The sequence below is a fragment of the Mobula hypostoma genome, chromosome 17 (assembly GCF_963921235.1).
Source record: "Mobula hypostoma chromosome 17, sMobHyp1.1, whole genome shotgun sequence".
Lineage (NCBI taxonomy): Eukaryota > Metazoa > Chordata > Chondrichthyes > Myliobatiformes > Myliobatidae > Mobula > Mobula hypostoma.
In genome coordinates this window covers 46,019,387-46,037,836 of record NC_086113.1, presented here as the reverse complement: position 1 = coordinate 46,037,836, position 18,450 = coordinate 46,019,387, and the positions used below count along the sequence as shown (strand labels likewise).

The window sequence follows — 18,450 nt, the reverse complement described above, 5'->3', positions numbered from 1 at the left end:
AAGCTGGGATGCTCAAAGGGTCCATGAATCATGGGTTGGGAAATCGCTTTCCCCGCTGCCAGTTCAATAAGTTGTGCAATTTTATATAATGATGTTCCTTTCACAGCACAGTTAGCTTTCAACTGAAACAGAGTCCATAGGGAACAATTGCACATTTTACATATTTCCTTACAAAACAAAATGAGGTCATTTAGGCCTATCGAGTCTTATACTGAATCACGATGTGATCCCATCCCCCCTTTAGTTTTCCATATAACCCATTCTTACTCCATTCCCATCAGCGTCCGACAGATTCTTCCCCTTATCCACCTACTACAGGCAATTTGCAGTAGCCAATTAATCTATCAACCCCCGTCTCAGGCATGGGGCAAGGAAACCGGAGCACTGGGGGGGGGGGAATGCAATGTCACGGGGAGAAAAAGTAAATGCCCAGCAGGCAAGCAGAGAGGGCAGGACTGAGCTCAGCTCACTAGAGCCAAAAGGCAACGGCTCTACCTTCTGCTCCAGAGTGCGCTCCAGGTCACATCAGCTCCACTAATCTGGCCGTCACCAACTCGTGACTGCGATATTGGCTCTACTCGATTAAGATGAGTAATTTCCAACTATTCCATCCAGAGGAAACAGCTGAGATAGATTGCCCAGACTGCTGCCATTTCCCGTAAGCTCCCTCCGATCTGGCCCAGTTTCCACTCCCTTTTCCCAAGGACACTGCTGCCGACCCAGGGGATTACATGGGAAGCATTTGCTGTGTGATCTTCAAGATATAACTATTGGCTTTGGCTGCGTGGAATGAGCACAAAAAAATGACATGGAACATTAAAAAGGGAAACATCTTTTAGCTCTGTACTGATGTGATGAATGGGTAGGGCACACTTGGACTCGTAAAGTTTGATTTTAGTAAAGGAACTGATTTAAGGACCTAACACTATTGCATGTGTTAAGGAAAACTACAGAGACAGAGCTTTCTTGGGTGCAGAACTCTCCTGTTTTGGACCATCAGTGCTGACCTGGCCACTTCCCCCTCACCCCCACCCCATCCCCACCCCTTCCTGCCAGAGGTCAACAGAGGATTAAACTCCCTTACCTCACCCACTTTAAATTCACTCTGAAGAAGCGCCTCCCAAACCACAAGACTGATATATACTTTACCCCCAAAGAATCAAACAGCACAGTCAGTGGCTATTTGGCCCATCATGCCAGTGCTAGATACTTGAAAGAGCTTCTCAATGACTCGCTCCCCATTTTGCCCGCAAAGCCCTACGTCTGCCCTCCACGACTGTGTTTGACTCCCAGCTGTACTTTGGCCAAAGCAGACAGTAAGGCTGCATGTGTCGCACCTTGGGCAGGTTTACCGAACAGCCTCACCCTCGCGCAACTCTGTTCCTGTGGAGGCGTGGAAGCTGGTGACTGGCACAGTAAAAGGGCAAGGAGAAGATCTGCCGCAGAGAGCGATTTTATCTGCAGGATATCTTGTTAACCATCCGCTGCATTCCAGCAGAGGGGCCTGCTATATATCACAGGCTTCCCACACCATTTCTCTGGCCCAAGGTATTGGCAGAGACACCTTGGTATATGTTTAGAGATTGGTTATGAACTACTGGGAGCTCAAGCGAATCCAGAATTGGGAAAAGCCTTTGCCACTTTCCCCAAAGTTCCAAATATCATTAACCGGTCAGGGTCTTGGTGGTCTTTCATAAGACAGGAAGCAAGTTAATAAATATGTATCCCAAGCCCAAGTAGATAGAAAGTCAATCCAGTATTTTCACACAATAAACCCACTAATTCATCGTTCAACCAGTAATAGACGCGTGTTAAAATATTGCAGTCCTTTTCTTAGGGAAAGCAAGTGGATAGAACTCAGACCCCTCCCTATCAACCTCCTCTCCCTTTGCCCCCCACCAGCACTCCACCTGACTAAATGTGAACTCACGACCATGAAGTTCCTGCAGTTTGTTTCTGGAACTCTCGGGCCTCCTGCTGAACATTAATAACATACCAGACCAAAGATCCGGGAGCGACTGAAGTCACAACTATTTTGTTGAAGGCTGGTTCAGTGAGAAATAGGGATCGTGCATTAGTGAGCAGTTGTTTTGGAATTTATAGAGAACAACCTCCTTAAAATCTGGTAATGGACCCCCACACCCCCTCTCCTCAACATTTCCATTCCCTTTTCCCCCTCTCACCTCATCTCCATGCCCGCCCATCGACACCCTCTGGTGTCCCTCCCCCCTCTTCTTTTTTCCATGGTCTTCTGTCTCTTTCACCCATCAACTTCTAAGCTCTTTACTTCATCCCTACCCCCCCACCCCCAGGTTTCTCCTATCACCTTGTGTCCTCTCCCCTCCCCCCACCTTTTAAATCGACTCTTCAGCTTTTCCTTCCCAGTTCTGCCAAAGGGTTTCGGCCTGAAACGTCAACAATACTCTTTTCCAGAGATGCTGCCTGGCCTGCTGAGTTCCTCCAGCATTTTGTGTCTGTTCCTTAAAATCCTCTGGTCACCTCATTACAGGAAGGATGTGGATGCTACAGAGAGAGAGTGCAGAGACTTACAAGGATGTTGCCTGGATTGGAGAGTGTGCCTTATGAGAATAGGTTGAGTGAACTTCTCCTTGGAGCATTGAAGGAGGAGAGGTGACCTGACAGAGGTGTACAAGATGATGAGAGGCATTGATCGTGTGGATAGTCAGAGGCCTTTTCCCAGGGTTGAAATGGCTAACACGGGGGAGTGTAGTTTTAAGGTGCTTGGAAGTAGGTACAGGGGGATCAGGGTTAAGTTTTTCCACACACAGAGTGGTGGGTGCATGGAACACACTGCTGGTAATTGGTGGAGGTGGATACAATCGGGTCTTTTAAGAGACTCTTAGATAGGTACATGGAGCTTAGAAAAATAGAGGGCTATGCGGTAAGGAAATTCTAGGCAGCTTCTACAGTAAGTTACATGGTCAGCACAACATCGTGGGCCGAAGGGCCTGTAATGTGCTGTAGATTTCCATGTTCTTTACCACACAACTCTGGATTCAGTGAGGACCATCATGGGTTAAAGAGGCCACAGAAAATGTGCTGCATTTAACTGATACCAATGACAAAACATAGCATAAAAGGAAAAGCTAGCAGAGCAAAACTGATATGAGAGATCTCACAGGGCAGATCTCCCACAGTACGAGAGATGGCTGGAAATGGAGACGTCCTTCTGGTAAACCAACAGGCAAGGCACAAAACAAATGACGCACGACTCAATAATACGACCCGAACGTCTTCAGAACAGGACACAAGAGACCCGTGGATCACAAGATACAGGAGCAGAAGGCTACTGGCCCATCGAGCCTTCTCCACCATTCAACCGCGGCTGACTTCTTATCCCTCGCAACCCCATTCTCCTGCGTTCTCCCTGTAACTACAGAACGTCAAGAGAGTCATCCTACATGGACACAAACTTGAAACACACTGTTCGTCATAACAGCAAGGCTTGCTCAAACCACTCTGGATCCACAACATTGCCGGTTGTATTTTAATGCTCTCTAAATCCTACTTGTCCCTAACTCTGTGCTACCGACATACGTTTTACTCATTTCACCAAAAGTCTCAATTTGAAAAAGACCATCCTTGGTCAAATCTCTTTGGCATTTTCCACCTCGTCTGTCTAGTTTCTAGAGCCTTACAAACCCCCTAGAGGTCTATGCTCTTCCAAACGCACCCTCTAGGGCTTATTGCACGCAAATGCAGACCAGGAGTTAAGGCTCAAATTGGAGAAATATTAACAGGCTGAATTAGAACTTAAAATAAATGAATCCATTTAAGGGCAGTGGATGAAATTCCAACTAATCACATTGCAAAACAGGAAAGGAGTTGGAGGAATCTTCCAGTTTTAGACCGTGGATGTTGAGGATGGAGAAATATAACAGGGTAAAGCAAAGTAAGGGGAGCTTGTATCAAACATTCAAAAATGGAGTAAGTTTGGATGACTACAGAAAATGGAAGGACGAAGTTAAAAAAGCAGATACAGAGGGTTGGTTGAGGACCTAGCACTCGAATAGAATACACTTACCAGTTAAATTCTACAATCTATTTTTGCTGGTGTTCAACAGAGGTTCAAGAGGAGGAAGAGTTCTAATATTTTTTCGTGTAATTATTTTAAAGTGTGTGTGTGTTTTTTTAAAATTTAAAGATATTTTGAAGCATCTGTCTTCCTGTGTATACTGATAAACAGAAGACAGTGTTATCGGGTTATGAACAGGAATTTGTCATCTATGCCAATATCCTTAGTAATTGCATTAAAGGACGATCTTATCGTTATAGGCCATCCTCTCTTTTTTAAAAAAAACTTGTTTACATACTGTCATGGAAGTGCTATCTTGCTGCTATAGATTCCAAAGGGCTAAAGTGTTACTTATAAGTGTTAAAATGTTACTCTTAAATAAACCCATGGAAATATTTCAGTTTATCTGTTTCTGAGAGCACTACCAATCTGCGACAATAATAACTCCCATTTATTCACGGTTTACAATGTAGTGACTTCTCCCACAGTAGTGTACAGGAGAGCCATCAAACAACTTCATAACAAAGCTTGAAAGGTACGTTCAAAGTAGTTTTTAAGGAAGAAAGTCAGGTAGAAATGCTTAGCCAGAAAACTGCAGAGATTACAGTGCACTCCACATTTTTCCATACAACAAACCCTTTATCCCCTCTTTGAATGTCCATAAGGGTGGTAATCTCTCCAACAGTAATGCTCTAAGTGGCGCAGTCTTCAGGCAAAAGAAATCTGACCATATTGTAGGCAGAAGCGAAAGAGTTATTGTTTTCATGAACCTGAAGTGGGCGTTAAATTGTCTGATAATGTAGCATACAAGTATTTTACAGATGAATTGAAAAAGCCGATCTAACAGTTATCAAAGTGAATCCCTTAAGTGGCCTCCCACTGTGAATTGGCAGCCTGCAATCATCACCTTTGGTAAATTAGTTTTGTTCTCTATATATGCTTTATATTTGTTTATTTTCTTCACTCCCCCCCTCCCTTCCCCACAAAATAAAATCTGAAAGGCCAAATTCCCATGACCCGAGCAGGTGTAGAACTCGGCAGTCTGGGTGACTGAAGGCACGGTTGCCCAGACAGAGCAATACGAAACACGCAAGCACAGTATGTGGAATTGAAGGGTCACAAAGACTGCAGGAGGCAAAAAAATCACGAACACAAGAGATTCTACGGACGCAGAGCAACACACACAAAATGCCGGAGGAACTCAGCAGGGCAGGCAGCATCTATGAAGGGGAATAAAGCGTGGATATTTTTGGGTAGAGATCCTTCGCCAGGACCTTGGAGGGCCGTAGGTTATAGAGGCAGCAAGAAGCAACTGCATGGAGGGATCTGAACACAATGTTGTGAACTGTTAAAACCAGGCTAGTAGTTACTCAAGTGACAAAAATGGTTAAGTGCACAGATACTCTGACAAGTCACTCCTTTCCTTGTCATGTTGCCAACACCACCTTGCTCCTTATTAGGACCAACTGCTGTTTCAAAAATAAAACGCAGCAGTGTGTGTAAAAAAAAACACATTTAATAAGCAATTTAAAACTGCCTCATGTTGAAAAAAAAAATCAAATGTTGAAAAGTTTAAAAAACCACCAAAGAAAATGATTGCAGTGACCGACCCCATGTCTGGACATGTCCCAGACGGGTGCGTCTGAAACTAGATTAGTTGATAAGACAGCAGGGAGAAAGACATCACAGGAACGGAAGTTTATTTGCTGCAATGCCAGAACTACAGGAAACAGACGTTGTGTGTGTGTGTGTGCGTGTTTTTTTTATTGTTGCTCGTAGGAGATAGTCCTGGAATCAAGGCAATTTTGATTCAATACTAGCAGCATAATTGTTTCTGTTATAAAGTGTCCTTTGGTTCCATATAGCCGTAGGCACAAGCTACCTATAATCTGCAATGTAATTTAGTAGGTGGTGTAATACTGAAACACAAGCACACATTTTGTTGACTGATAACTACATAGTAATCTGGTAAAAAAAAGAAATATTTTTTTTAAAAAAGGGAAAATGCCCTCAGGCAGATCCAGTTAATAAAATCCATTCAACTTGAACAAATGGATTAAGGGGAGATCTTAACTCACGATAGTGGGTGGCCCTGGTAAGAGATTTCTAATGTTCAGTGTCTGAGTAAACAGCAGTGAAAACGCAGTGCCAAGCAGAGAGTTCCAGTTCCGTCACGGCTAGTCACTGAAAGCCCCCACTTAACAATAGCTACAGCCTTTGCTCTGTGCAGTGTCAGCGCCTCCATTTACAAGGTAGCATCGGTTTAAGACAGCGGGCCACTGACATTTGTTGCTCAGAAGCAGCTTCCTTGACACCAGAGCCTTATCCCTGAATTTTTCACAATACCACGTCCAGTTCTGGCTGCCTCAGGAAGGGTGTGGAAGCATTAGAGGGGACACAGAGGAGATTTGCGAGGATGCTGCCTGGATTGGAGAATGTGTCTTGTGTGGAGAGGTTGAGCGAGCCAAGGCCTTTTCTCCCTTTCGGAATGGAGGATGAGAGGTGACTTGATAGAGATGTAAAAGATTAGAAGCAGCATAAACAGAGTGGATAGTCAATACTCTTTTCCCGGGACAGCAACGGCCAATACAAGAAGACATCTTCTTAAGTTGAGTGGAGGAAAGTTTAGGAAGATGTCACAGGTAGATTTTTTTTTAAAATAGTACACAGGGAGCAAGGCAGGTACCTAGAGTGACTGCTGGAGGTGGTGATTGAGGCTAATACATTCGGGACATTTAAGAGACTCTTCGATAGGCACATGAGTGAAAGAAAAAATGGATGGTTCTGAGCAATATAGGATGGAGGGGATGGATTCACTGTGGAGTAGGTTTATAGATCAACACAACATCATGGGCTGAAAGACTTATACTGTTCCATGTCCTACCAACACAACATCAGATTTCATTTAATCAGTGCTATTTTTGCACACTTTTGTACCCAGTTAACACTTCAGTGCCACATACAGCACAAAGACGGACCACTCAATTTTCTTCCCATACCGCTCAATCAAACCCCACCTTCCATTTCCTTCATGAACCTCTCCAGCTTCCCTTGAAATGCATCTTTCTCATTCTTAAATATTCCAGTTTCACCACGTCCCAACACTGTCTGTATACTGCATACGCAGGAATAAAGATGTACATTCTGTGACTGCATTAGAAAGAGATTAAACATAACATTTCTCACCGTACACAAATATCAGTAACAATAGAACTTGGCTGGAAAAGAGCACAGTCAACACGGGAAAAGCAAGTTATTGGTCTGGTGAACAAGTCACACTCAGAACAGTAATAGCACCTTCCCTCCCCGACTTTGGTTTAGCCATATTCTAGTCATTATCCAATAGGCCCTCAGTACTTCTTTTACAGACAGATTGCATAAGCTTGTTGTCTAACACTTGGTTGAATGAACTTGGCCTTTTCTGCTTGGAGTGACGGAGGATGAGAGGTGACCTGATAGAGGTGTATAAGATGATGAGAGGCATTGATAGTGTGGATAGCCAAAGGTCTTTTCCCAGGGCTGAAATGGCTAACACGAGAGGGCACAGTTTTAAGGTGCTTGGAGGTAGGTACAGGGGATGTCAGAGGCAAGTTTTTCCACACAGAGGGTGGTGGGTGTGTGGAATGCACTGCCAGTGATGGTGGTAGAGATGGATGCAATAGGGTATTTTAAGAGATTCTTAGATAGGTACATAGAGCTTAGAAAAATAGAGGGCTATGCAGTAGAGAAACTCTAGGCAGCTTCTAGAATAGGTTACATGGTTCTAATGTGCTGAAGATTTTCTATATTTCTAAAATGGTACTCATGGCTTCAAAGAAATACTTGCCATTGGAAAAGCAGTTTTAGATTAGTATCTGCTGAAATGCAATGTTCAGTCTTTCTAACCAAACAAAGGGGCAAAAAGTGCTGTGATAATTAATATACTGACCAAATTCCTCAACTGGTGGAAATAATAAAAGGATTTACATTGATCTAGGGAGTCGTGTTGGTTCTCATTTCATATTTTACCAAAGAGCCAAGAGAATCACCAACTGAACCTTTATTGATACAAATGATAGCTTCTCCTTTTTGGGGAGATCACAGGGAGACACATGATCTTTGTTATAAATGCCAGTCTCTCTGAGGTTTTACGATAAGAGTTTTAAAGCCACTCACCGCCAACAGCTGTACATCGCGATACTATCTCCCACAATACAAGTGCCAGCGAGTACACATCCGTCTGCTTAAATGCTTCAATGTCCTCCAAATTAATGCGCGACTCCAGCACCTCAGGGGCCATATATCTGGCTGTGCCAACCTACAAGGTACATAAAATGGGTAAAAATTGTCATGCTGGTCATTGGAATGTCATAAAACTTACAAGAAGTGGACGGAAACCGAATACGACTAATGCCCTGATTTAAAATTAACTTATGGTCTACCAAGGTCTTCAGTTAAATAAAAGTTTATTCATAACCTTGACCAACTTCCTTTGTCCTTGCATCAAATCTGGTCTCCTGATCCACTGTTATTGAGAGAGTTGTGCAAAACCAGACACTAGTTAACTGTATGGAGGCATTCCACTAGGACTTTCTGCGTTCTCGTTCTTGTGGTGTGGGTGTGGGTCATGGCCTGAAAGGCATTCAATCCGGGGTGACCAGGTAAGACAGCTGATCATTGCCTGGGTGTTGATGTGTGTCCATGTTATATTCCCTGAAATAAATATGTCACTGCTCCCGCTGACTATTTCAAAATCAAGTCAAATGGCTCCTTTGTATCCAATTACAATGGCTTGCAGGAAACTGATGAAAGATTTCAATTTGGACCGAGACTTCGAGTTCGTTTCAGTAGCGGAGCTGTTAGCGCGACTATTACAGCTTTGGGTGTCAGAGCTTGGAGTTCAATTCAGACGTCGTCTGTAAGGAGTTTGTACGTTCTCCCTGTGACCATGCGCGTTTCCTCCAGGTGCTCTGGTTTCCTCCCACAGTCCAGTAGGTTAATTGGTCATTGTAGATTCTACCATGATTGGGCTAGGGTTGCTGGGCTGCACAATTCATTGGGCCGGAAGGGCCTATTTTGCACTGTATTTCTAAATACATAAACCAATTAGTAAAATAGGCCGACTTTGAACGGGGTCAATGTATAATTTCTATACATTAAGTAAGCTCTTTCAGCAGTATAGGCTGTTTTAAGGAGCAAGATTTCCTTAGGTGGTGAAACCAAAGGCTTCTTGCATCCAGCTCAGAATCCTCTTGTCTAGACATGTGACAAGCCCCCATTTGAATACATTACAGTAACAATGGATAGTGACCAAGGTTATTATGCAACAGCATTGGACTTTTTAGAATGCCAAGAACCTCGAGCAAAGAAGGAAAACAAAATGAAAGGTAGTGAATTAAAATAAAATGAATTTCAAATTTTTAAATTATCAATATGGTTAGATAGGAAATTCTAGATATGTACCTGTGAATCTTTTATATCTAATCTATTCTCCAGAGTCACAATCTTCTTTCAGTTGGCCCATAAATGACTTCCTTAACAATGACATTACTATGAAATGCTGCTATCCAAAGTTCCCTCGTCTTTTTTTTAAAACTGTCCAACAGTAAAGGTGAAACAAATCAATATTAAACATTCAGCAGGAATTCAGTTTTGGAAAGAGGAAACTCAAGCTGATGAGTGATTAGCAAACACAGCAATTAATACTTTTCCCCCTCATTGGGACTGTATCTCCTTCATATTGGACTTGGTAGAAGAATGAGAATTGGTTGCAGGGAGACTCCCCTAGTGCAGCTATTATGAACTAGAAGACAGTTTTTGAGCAAGAGGTCTTGAAGGATTGTGAATTTCAAGTCTTCTCTACCCTGAGAAGCTGTAAAAGACGAATCAATCAATATATTTGAACTGCAAAGATGTCAAGGGGTATGGGAAGAAAGCAAAAAAAAAAGTGATGCTAAAGCCATGTTTGAATCAGCTGTGATCTCAGTAAATGGTAGAGGTGGTTTCAGGGACAAGTTGGCCAATTCCTGCTTTTATTTCTTATGTTCTTGCCTATAGTACTTGATACAATGGGCCTCATTACTTCTATACCGAACAACGGTGAGCCCACCAACTAGAAGTGAAAAGGCGTCAAATGGACTGCTTCACACATTTTTACAGGCAATGTCCACTTTCTAGAAAGATACATTTTAACAGGGAGGACATCAAACAGTTCTTCGAATGAACTGGCTCCCAATTTGTTGGCCAAAAAGAAGCTTCAATCGATGTAAAATCCAACTCACAACTTGTTACTGGAGACAAGACCCTACAAATGCAGGAATGTAGAGCAACAGACAGTCAGTGGGTCAAGCAGTTGTCATAATGCAAGGTTTCAATCTGAAACGGTGACAATTTATTTCCTCCCCCACACCCCCCATGAAGTTTAACCCACTGCATTCCTCTAGCAGACTGTGTGTTGCTCTCCAACTTCTCATTGTTTGTAAAGGAATTCCTTACTAAGGCAAAGCATACCCACCCCCACCCACCCACCTACAAAGCTTCTGGACGCTTTTGCTTGAGCAAGCAGTTTTATATTTCACAAGCTCACATGCAGACACCACAACCCTGCCCACATTAACAGGGTCGTACCTTTCAGTCTGAAGCACAGCCATGAAAGTTGCATAAAAGTTCTCCCAAAGTTGGTTTCTCTTGGCATTACCACACTCCCAGTAGTTTTGCGTCTCCATTAATGCAAACTCAATTCTACTTTACCATAACTGAGTTTACACAGTACTATTTTTGTGATATTATTGGCACAAGCTGTTAAACTCAGATGACTAGCAGTATAATTTCACAAAGACTACAACTGAAATTAAATGTGGTTACACAACACCGTGGCAGGCTCCTCATGACTATCGATATCAAATGCTGTGAGAACAGTGCGATAAACTAGCTCCCTGAACTAAGATGTCATGTTGTGAACACCCTGTGGTCAACCCAAAACTTCTTGGATTTCCAACACCGTGAAATGTCCATTAGGGCATGCTACCATCTGGTACATTCCAGGTTCGAGGAAAATGCGCACTGAAGCTTTGTGTAGCCAAAGCAATGGCTCAGTGGGGAAGGACCGCAGTCTATGCTCCTTCCTCTTCAACACTTGGAACGGCTGAGTTGGGTAGGGAAGCACGTCAAACACTGAAATGGCACATCACCTCAGGGAGCCACACAAGTAGCAATGGTACTGTGGTTTGAAAAAGTCAACACTACTATTAATGAAAAATATAGAAGTTTTGGACTATTTCCTCTTTTGTATTACTATTAAATGATGATTTAAAGTTTATCTTTGAAATAAAGAATTCTTTGAACCAATAGCAAAACCCACTTCCTGAGGGAGACTGAAAAACCAGGATCATGACTGTTCTCTGAGCTAGAAAAACCCGCAACGCTTGACGCTTTCTGGAAGAGCGGGGTTGACGCGCTTCTCATCAATGCTGTAGTTAACATTTAATCTTTAAACAATATCACTTAAAGTATTGCTTGAAGATACCTTCCACTGTTGTTTTCAGGATATTGCTGTGTTTAAATTAGTTGCCATGTTTACATCAGTACTCGAAAATACTTGCATCTTAATTGGATTTGCAGTGCACTGGGACATTTCTGGGTTGTGATTGGTGCATGCAGGCAGGGCTCCTTATAAAACATCACCACTAAGAAGGGACGGCTACAAGGACCTTGAATGCTTAGGACAGCATTCAGCTAGTAAACGCACAGAACTCCAGGCTCAGGCCGGAGCACTGTGAATCAGAGGTCCAGCCTTTCTCCTGAAGGGCCCCAACCGGGAGTTACAGAAGGAACCTTCAAGGGTCAAAGGAATCTGGCCCTGATAAAGAAAAACACGTATGCAATATATGCTTCCTGTGAGAACCATGTGGTATTGCCCAGAATGATTCGAATGGTGCTATTGCTGAAATGTAACAGGAGGCAAGTGTGCCAGGGGGACAATGTTCATCTCACCTGAGCAACCTGCTGTCCTTACCCTGCCGTGGTTTTCAGATTGATGTGTTGTTAGAAATGCCACAGGAAACAGACGAGCACAGGTTATCAAACCACAGAAAATACAAAGATAAATTTAGTTAAAACCACTAAAAAGTAAAAAAGAGTAAAAGAGCAGGGCTTAAGATTTGGGTATTTGGGTTTTAGATGAGACACACATGCACACACAAAAACCCTTAAATTCTTCTGTCTCATAGAAAATAGTGTCCCATACCTCACAGGCCAAGATCGATCAAGCTTCAAGCTGAAAGATCAGTGTCAACCAGGTAGGATTCTGACTACCAATTATATATACTTTTATAAAAAGAGTATTACATATAGATTTCAAAATGCTTAAGAGACTATTCCTTCAGCTTATCTGCGATGTGTGTTGGTCAATGAGTGTTGGGGGAGAACTCAGCACATATTGATACATTTCAACATTGCTTTCAATGTTCAAGTTTTCATTACAGATTTCAGTTCAGTTGTGCCATATGGAGACAGGATGGCCTTGGTACTGGGAGGATAGAGTTTTAGGATGCAGGGTATGTAAATGAAGCCCTAGTTGGATCACACTAAGAACACCGGACTACTTACATTAAAATTACATTTTAAGATGTTCATTATATTCACACTGGATGCCACAGACAGGGATTAACTTCACATTTATCCATGCAATCTATTCTCTTAACCCTTAGAATGAATATTTTGTAGATTTTACCTGAAATCAAAGGGTTAAGTTAGAGAAAGGATTGCATGCATAAATATGAAGATAATCCCCAAAATTCAGATTGGATTGAGATTATAACTGAAACCAGAAGGGTAAATAGAGAGAGCCTATTTTTGTTAGATTGGAAGTTTAGCAGACAACGTAAACTTCTTTGCCTCAAGACTGAAGCCAAAACAAAAACACCTCAACGTGCAAAGGCTGGCAGAGATTCACAACAGTCCTACTAACTGAGACCCAGTTAGTTCCAACTCCTGGCTTGGTTTATTTTTGATACCCAAAATCATGGGGGAGAAGTTAGGTATGGGGAGTTAGGTTACAGATCTGCCAAGTTGTGAGTGAGCGATGGACCAGACCTGACTACCTAATCACCAACTCCAGTTCTGGTACGGTTGAAAGGACCTGCGGCCCAGAAATTAGTTCTCGAGCTGTGACTTGATACCGACCAGAGTCGGTGGCTGCAGATACTAACTACATGCGGGCCAGTGGAGGAACAGTACACACCCTAACCATCAGTGCACAGTCTGTACACCAGTAAATGACCCACAGTAAAGAACTGACTTGGGACTGCGGTCTGGGATCTGCATTCTGTACACCATTAACAGACCCACTGGTCAAGTCAAGTTTATTCTCATGAGCACAGGCATGGTGAAGTACATGGGACAATGAAAAAATTACTTACAGTAGCATCAGAAGCCTGTAGATATAAACAACATTAATTACACATAAATTATACATGGCGCTGAAAAAAGAGAGCAGAAACTGTGCTAAAGCACAACTTCAGTGCAAAAAAAAAGAGACAAGTATACGTCAATGCACGAGGTGATATCTAGTGTTCCACTGTTGAGGTAGAGTTAGGGTTCAAGAACCAGGTGGTTATAGGAAAAGAGCTGTTCCTGAATCTGGTGGTATCAGACTTTAAGGCTTCTGCACCTCCAGCCTGATGTAACAATGAGAAGAGGGTGCTTTACATCACTGAGATTCCATGTCATGTGGTTTTGTTTTGATTCCGGCATGTGATAAGGCCAACAAAGAAGAAGTGGGAGGGAAAGCATGGGGCGAGGGAGGCCAAATCATTGGGATTAGCGGTATCATATTTTCTCAACTCCACTGCTCTTCAATGAGTTGAAATCAACAGGGTCTTTTTCCTGTATACAATGACGATCGAACCTGTTTCTGCACTTAGTCTAATCACACCACAACAATACTCTGGGATTTCCACAGTCCGCACACTGTAGCAAAAGTGGTTTCTGAGACCAGTGCAGGGGAAAGAGGATGGGATGGGTGTGTGGTCTGCAGCATAGGCTCACAGAGAGGCTTAGCATACTTGAAAGTCAATGACTCATTATTAAAAAGTATTAGCTAAAATCCACAGAATGAATGCTATTTTTTTTAAAAAGACAGATTTGGTCCGACACATAGCTGCTAAGTGTAACGTTAATGCCACTCGGGGCTGCAAGGCTAGAGCTCAGGTTTATGTGCTTTGTTTCATATTCCACTCTGTTGGAGAACGTGCCAGCAACAAAATAGGGAGAAAGCCAGCCATGAGGGGACTATATTGTTCACGTCAGCGGGATATGAGGAGATCCATACTGTCAGTACTTTGGAAGTCTTGGCTTCACCAAATCAGCGGAGGCAGTAAAAAAAATATTAGCCAGGAGCCTGTGGGTTCAGGCACCACTCCAGACATTTGGTGGAGTGGTCACAGCTAAATGGGGAATTGTCACACCAATGGAGAGTTTAGGCCAGGTATCTGCCTTTCATTTCATGTGGAAGTTCAGGGCCAACGGTTTTCTTTCACAGGGAGGGAACTGGAAGGTGGCAGACCACCCACGCTCTGCCACATTCTGTCTCAAACAAGTGAGGAAGCTTTTCAGATCATTGCTGAAATGTTGTATGCTGAAACTTGCTTTATGTCAAAAGATAGCAGTACAGGTTGAGTAGCCCTTATCCAAAATGCCTGGGGCTGGAAGTGTTTCGACTGTTTTGGAACATGTAGTGAGATAGCTCGGGATTGCCATCATTTCTGACTCTGACTCTGTATTTATGTGCTAAGCAGTCACACGTATGTACTTAACAGTAAAAGTTATTACACACCATTAATACAATGCAAATAGAACGTGTGCAGGCTAACAAAAGCAACACAACAGCATTGGGAGAATACCTGAATCAGCTGTTAAACAACAATAAACAACGGCAGCTTTCAGTCTGCACCTACGATACGTGTTTTGATTGAAAGGTTACAGTGCATTATCTGTATTTTACCTTAAGGTTTTATGTAAGGTATAAAAACCAATCAGCATTGTAGACTTGTTCTGGTGTTAGATTTTCATCCGCAATGCTTTGCGAACTCAAATGATTTCTCTGCTGCTTTGTGATCAGCTTTAAAATTTATGTCTTTCTTATGACTACTGCTTATATCATGCTATGTGCCTACCCTGCTGCTGTCAAGTTAGTTTTTCATGACATCTGTGTATACATGTACAGTACTTGTGCATATGATAACAAACTAGACTTTGAAGTACAGAGGATTCCAGTAAATTGGGACACATCAGGTCCAGTACATCTTGGTCCAATTAAACGGCTGCCCAATTACTCAAAGTTTCATGGGACTAGCTAAAAAGATTTATTTTAAAAAGCTACCATTTAACTGAGTAACAAAATATGTATTTAAATGAAATACAGAACAAATTAGAACACTGTCAATCCTACTACAGGTCGACCTTCTATAATCCAGCACCATTGGGACCTGAGGAGTGCTGGATTAGTGAAAATGCCGAATTACAGAAGGATCACATTAAGCAATAGCTAACCGCCTCATCATACCTTTAAAATATCAAAGGATTCAAAGAATTCAAAGGTTTATTTAATGTCAGAGAAATGTATACAATATACATCCTGAAATGCTTTTTCTTCGCAACCATCTATGAAAACAGAGGAGTGTCCCAAAGAATGAATGACAGTTAAATGTTAGAACCCCTAAATTCCCCGCGCCTGCTCCCCGCTCCCCTCCCTCCAGCGCGTAAGGCAGCAAGCAAAAATTCCCCCTCCCCATCGGCAAAAAGTAAAGCACACCCACTGCCAGCACTCAAGCATGAGCTAAGCGATAGCAAAGACACAGACTTGCAGTTACCCCAAAGACTACATTGCAGTCGCAGTTACCGAGGGAATCCTTGTTAGTTTCTTTTCCTCCGCTTAGTAACATGCTTAAATTCAGCGGGCCACCATGTCTGATCTGAGGTCGTAGGCAGACCAACCCATCAACACATGAACAGATCTAGCGCAACCAAAACAATGTGCAGCAGATTGGTACAGTGGCCCGGAAAATTTGAAATTACAGTTGCACAGAAAATTTGAAATCAGTGTGGATTATCGAAGGAACCGGATTACAGGTAATCGGATTAGTGAATGACGACTTGTACAGTACTATAAAATTATCCTGATTGTTATCGATTGAGGAATTCATTCAGTGTACCTGTATGCTGCCACATTTTTTTTTGACTAAATGCAATTGTACAAAATTAGTGCAGACACTTGGTGTAGATAACAGACTGCCTTCATACAATGCCATCAGTGATTACATCCTCCCAATCTTCATTTTCATTGTCATATTCAAGATGATTGCCGATACCTTCAAACTCTTTGTAACTCCTAATCTGAAGGAGTGAAATTGTTACATTTTCACTCTACAGTGTTTCTGGCATCTCCAAGCCTGAATGCTTGAAACCGCAGGGAGCAAAACAATTCTGATTTGTCTTACTGCTCATTTCTCAACAACTATCAATCACAAAAATCACTGCTTCTTGAACGCAAGAGCACAAAAATGATGCGATTTAAAAACTGTTCTCCCTAAGCGCAGTTTAGTGTCTGAGGGCCCCAAAAGTGCACGCGTCTGACGCTAGTTAGAAACTGTTCAGCACAGTCTCCTGGCCCAATTAAACCTCAGAGTGTCCCAAATAAATACTATTTACTCAATCAGTTTTTGTTCTTTAAGCATTGTTCCAATTAAGTGGCTGATGTAATCCACTGCACTTCAAAACATTTCACTCGCATCAAATGTGCTGAGATTATAAAGAGCAATCTACAAAGGCAGAGCTGAGGCAGGAGGAGCTTGGCTGGGAAAGCATATCAAGGGATATGGAGCCAAGGCATGAAAACTGAGTTCAGATGGTAGGTTAGTCAGCTTCTTCCCGGCCTGAAAAACCCTTAAACTACTTTGGACTGTATTTCTCCTCCCTTCAGTATTGTACCAGGTCATTATGTTTATTTTGTGCAGGTCATGCATAACTTGTGTTCATTTAAATTTGTTAACTTGCGTTTGTAATACAAGGTGCTGCTGAAAGAGTTAATTTTCGTGGCATGTATACCCTGTGTACGTACGTCCAAGATGGCACTCACGCTTACTCCTGTAACTAAGCACTTCAGTGACAATATTGCAAGCCCAATATATCTAAACAATCACCCCCATTTGGTCATCCTTTCAATGTTGGACATTCTTCAGACCCCCCTGCCCTTCAAATTCTTGCCCACCAGTAAAGAGGAACCAACTTTCCAACAAGCAGAGAACGAGGAAGTAAAAGTCTGGCGACAGATTTGGTAGAAGTTATCACGAGATGTTTTCATAAGGAGGGAATGTTTCCATGGACAGATGGAGGACAGCGTGGCAAGGTGGCCACAGACACAGCTGGGACAGGAGAATATTTTGAACTCAAGTGGCCTGCTGTTATTTGAAATGGACCATCAGAAAAGGCTGGGGAGTGGGGTGGGGGGAAGAAATCAGATTCAATCATAACTTTCAGAACAGAATTGGATGTGTAACTTCTGTTCTGAAAGTTACTATTGAATCTGATTTCTTCCTCCCCCCCCTTTACTGATAAGTCACAGGCTGCAGCTTTTTTCTGTTTTAATTGGATGTGTAACTTAAAACAGAAAAAAGCCTCAGCCTTGTGGGAGAGGCAGTCTGTGTGACAATAGAGGTAACTGTTTTAAAATGCTGATGGGCCAAAAGGCTTGCTTCCTTTGCTCTATGATTCTAAGATCTACTTCTATGTCACAACGATAACTGAAGAAAATGTATACATCGTAATGAAATCATACACGGACAAATAATCTACAGTGACAGTTAAAAACTGCTTGAAAGATCTCCTGCTTGCTTACTTCAGGATGGATGACTTAATTTTGAACTAGTGACAAGTTCCACACCAGTAACACAAGCAGCTCATTCACACGCCAAGACTATTAAATAGCATCGATCTGCTGGCTGAACGCCTGCTTACCCTCATTTATTAACGCAAGGCAGTGACATTAATTGAGTGACAAATAGCAAAACCCTCACCAGACGAAGTCAGCCTTTTAGCAATGCTTAATATGCTGTGCATGTGGCTTTCAGAGATGTTTCTCGTGGCACCAGCACCATAGGCACGTTAGCACAACTGAATGAAATGGACTGTGACAACATGGATATGAATCTGGCCAAGGGACAGGAGAGGTGGTGGACGGCTGTTCTCAGGCTGAAAGGAGACTTATAGTAGCGTTTGACAGAATGAGAATGACTGCTCTTTTTGGTCTCTCAAGACACCGAGAAAACAGGATATCATTTACAAGTCTGCAAAAAAAAAACACCATACATAGCAAGAACATCTTGAGAAGGGAAGAGACACATAAATGAGTTGGGTTGGTCCATTCAGTAAGAATAAGG

The 18,450-nt window shown here is 42.5% G+C and overlaps 1 protein-coding gene across 1 annotated transcript in view; it reads right to left on the bottom strand.

Annotated features, from left to right (window-relative positions):
* The window catches only part of tgfbr2b (transforming growth factor beta receptor 2b), a 76,029-nt gene that overhangs the window by 9,627 nt on the left and 47,952 nt on the right, over window positions 1-18,450 (bottom strand). Inside the window, exon 5 of the mRNA XM_063069839.1 lies at window positions 8,192-8,333. Within this exon, the coding sequence (XP_062925909.1) occupies window positions 8,192-8,333 (142 nt within the window). The remainder of the gene's footprint in view (window positions 1-8,191; window positions 8,334-18,450) is intronic.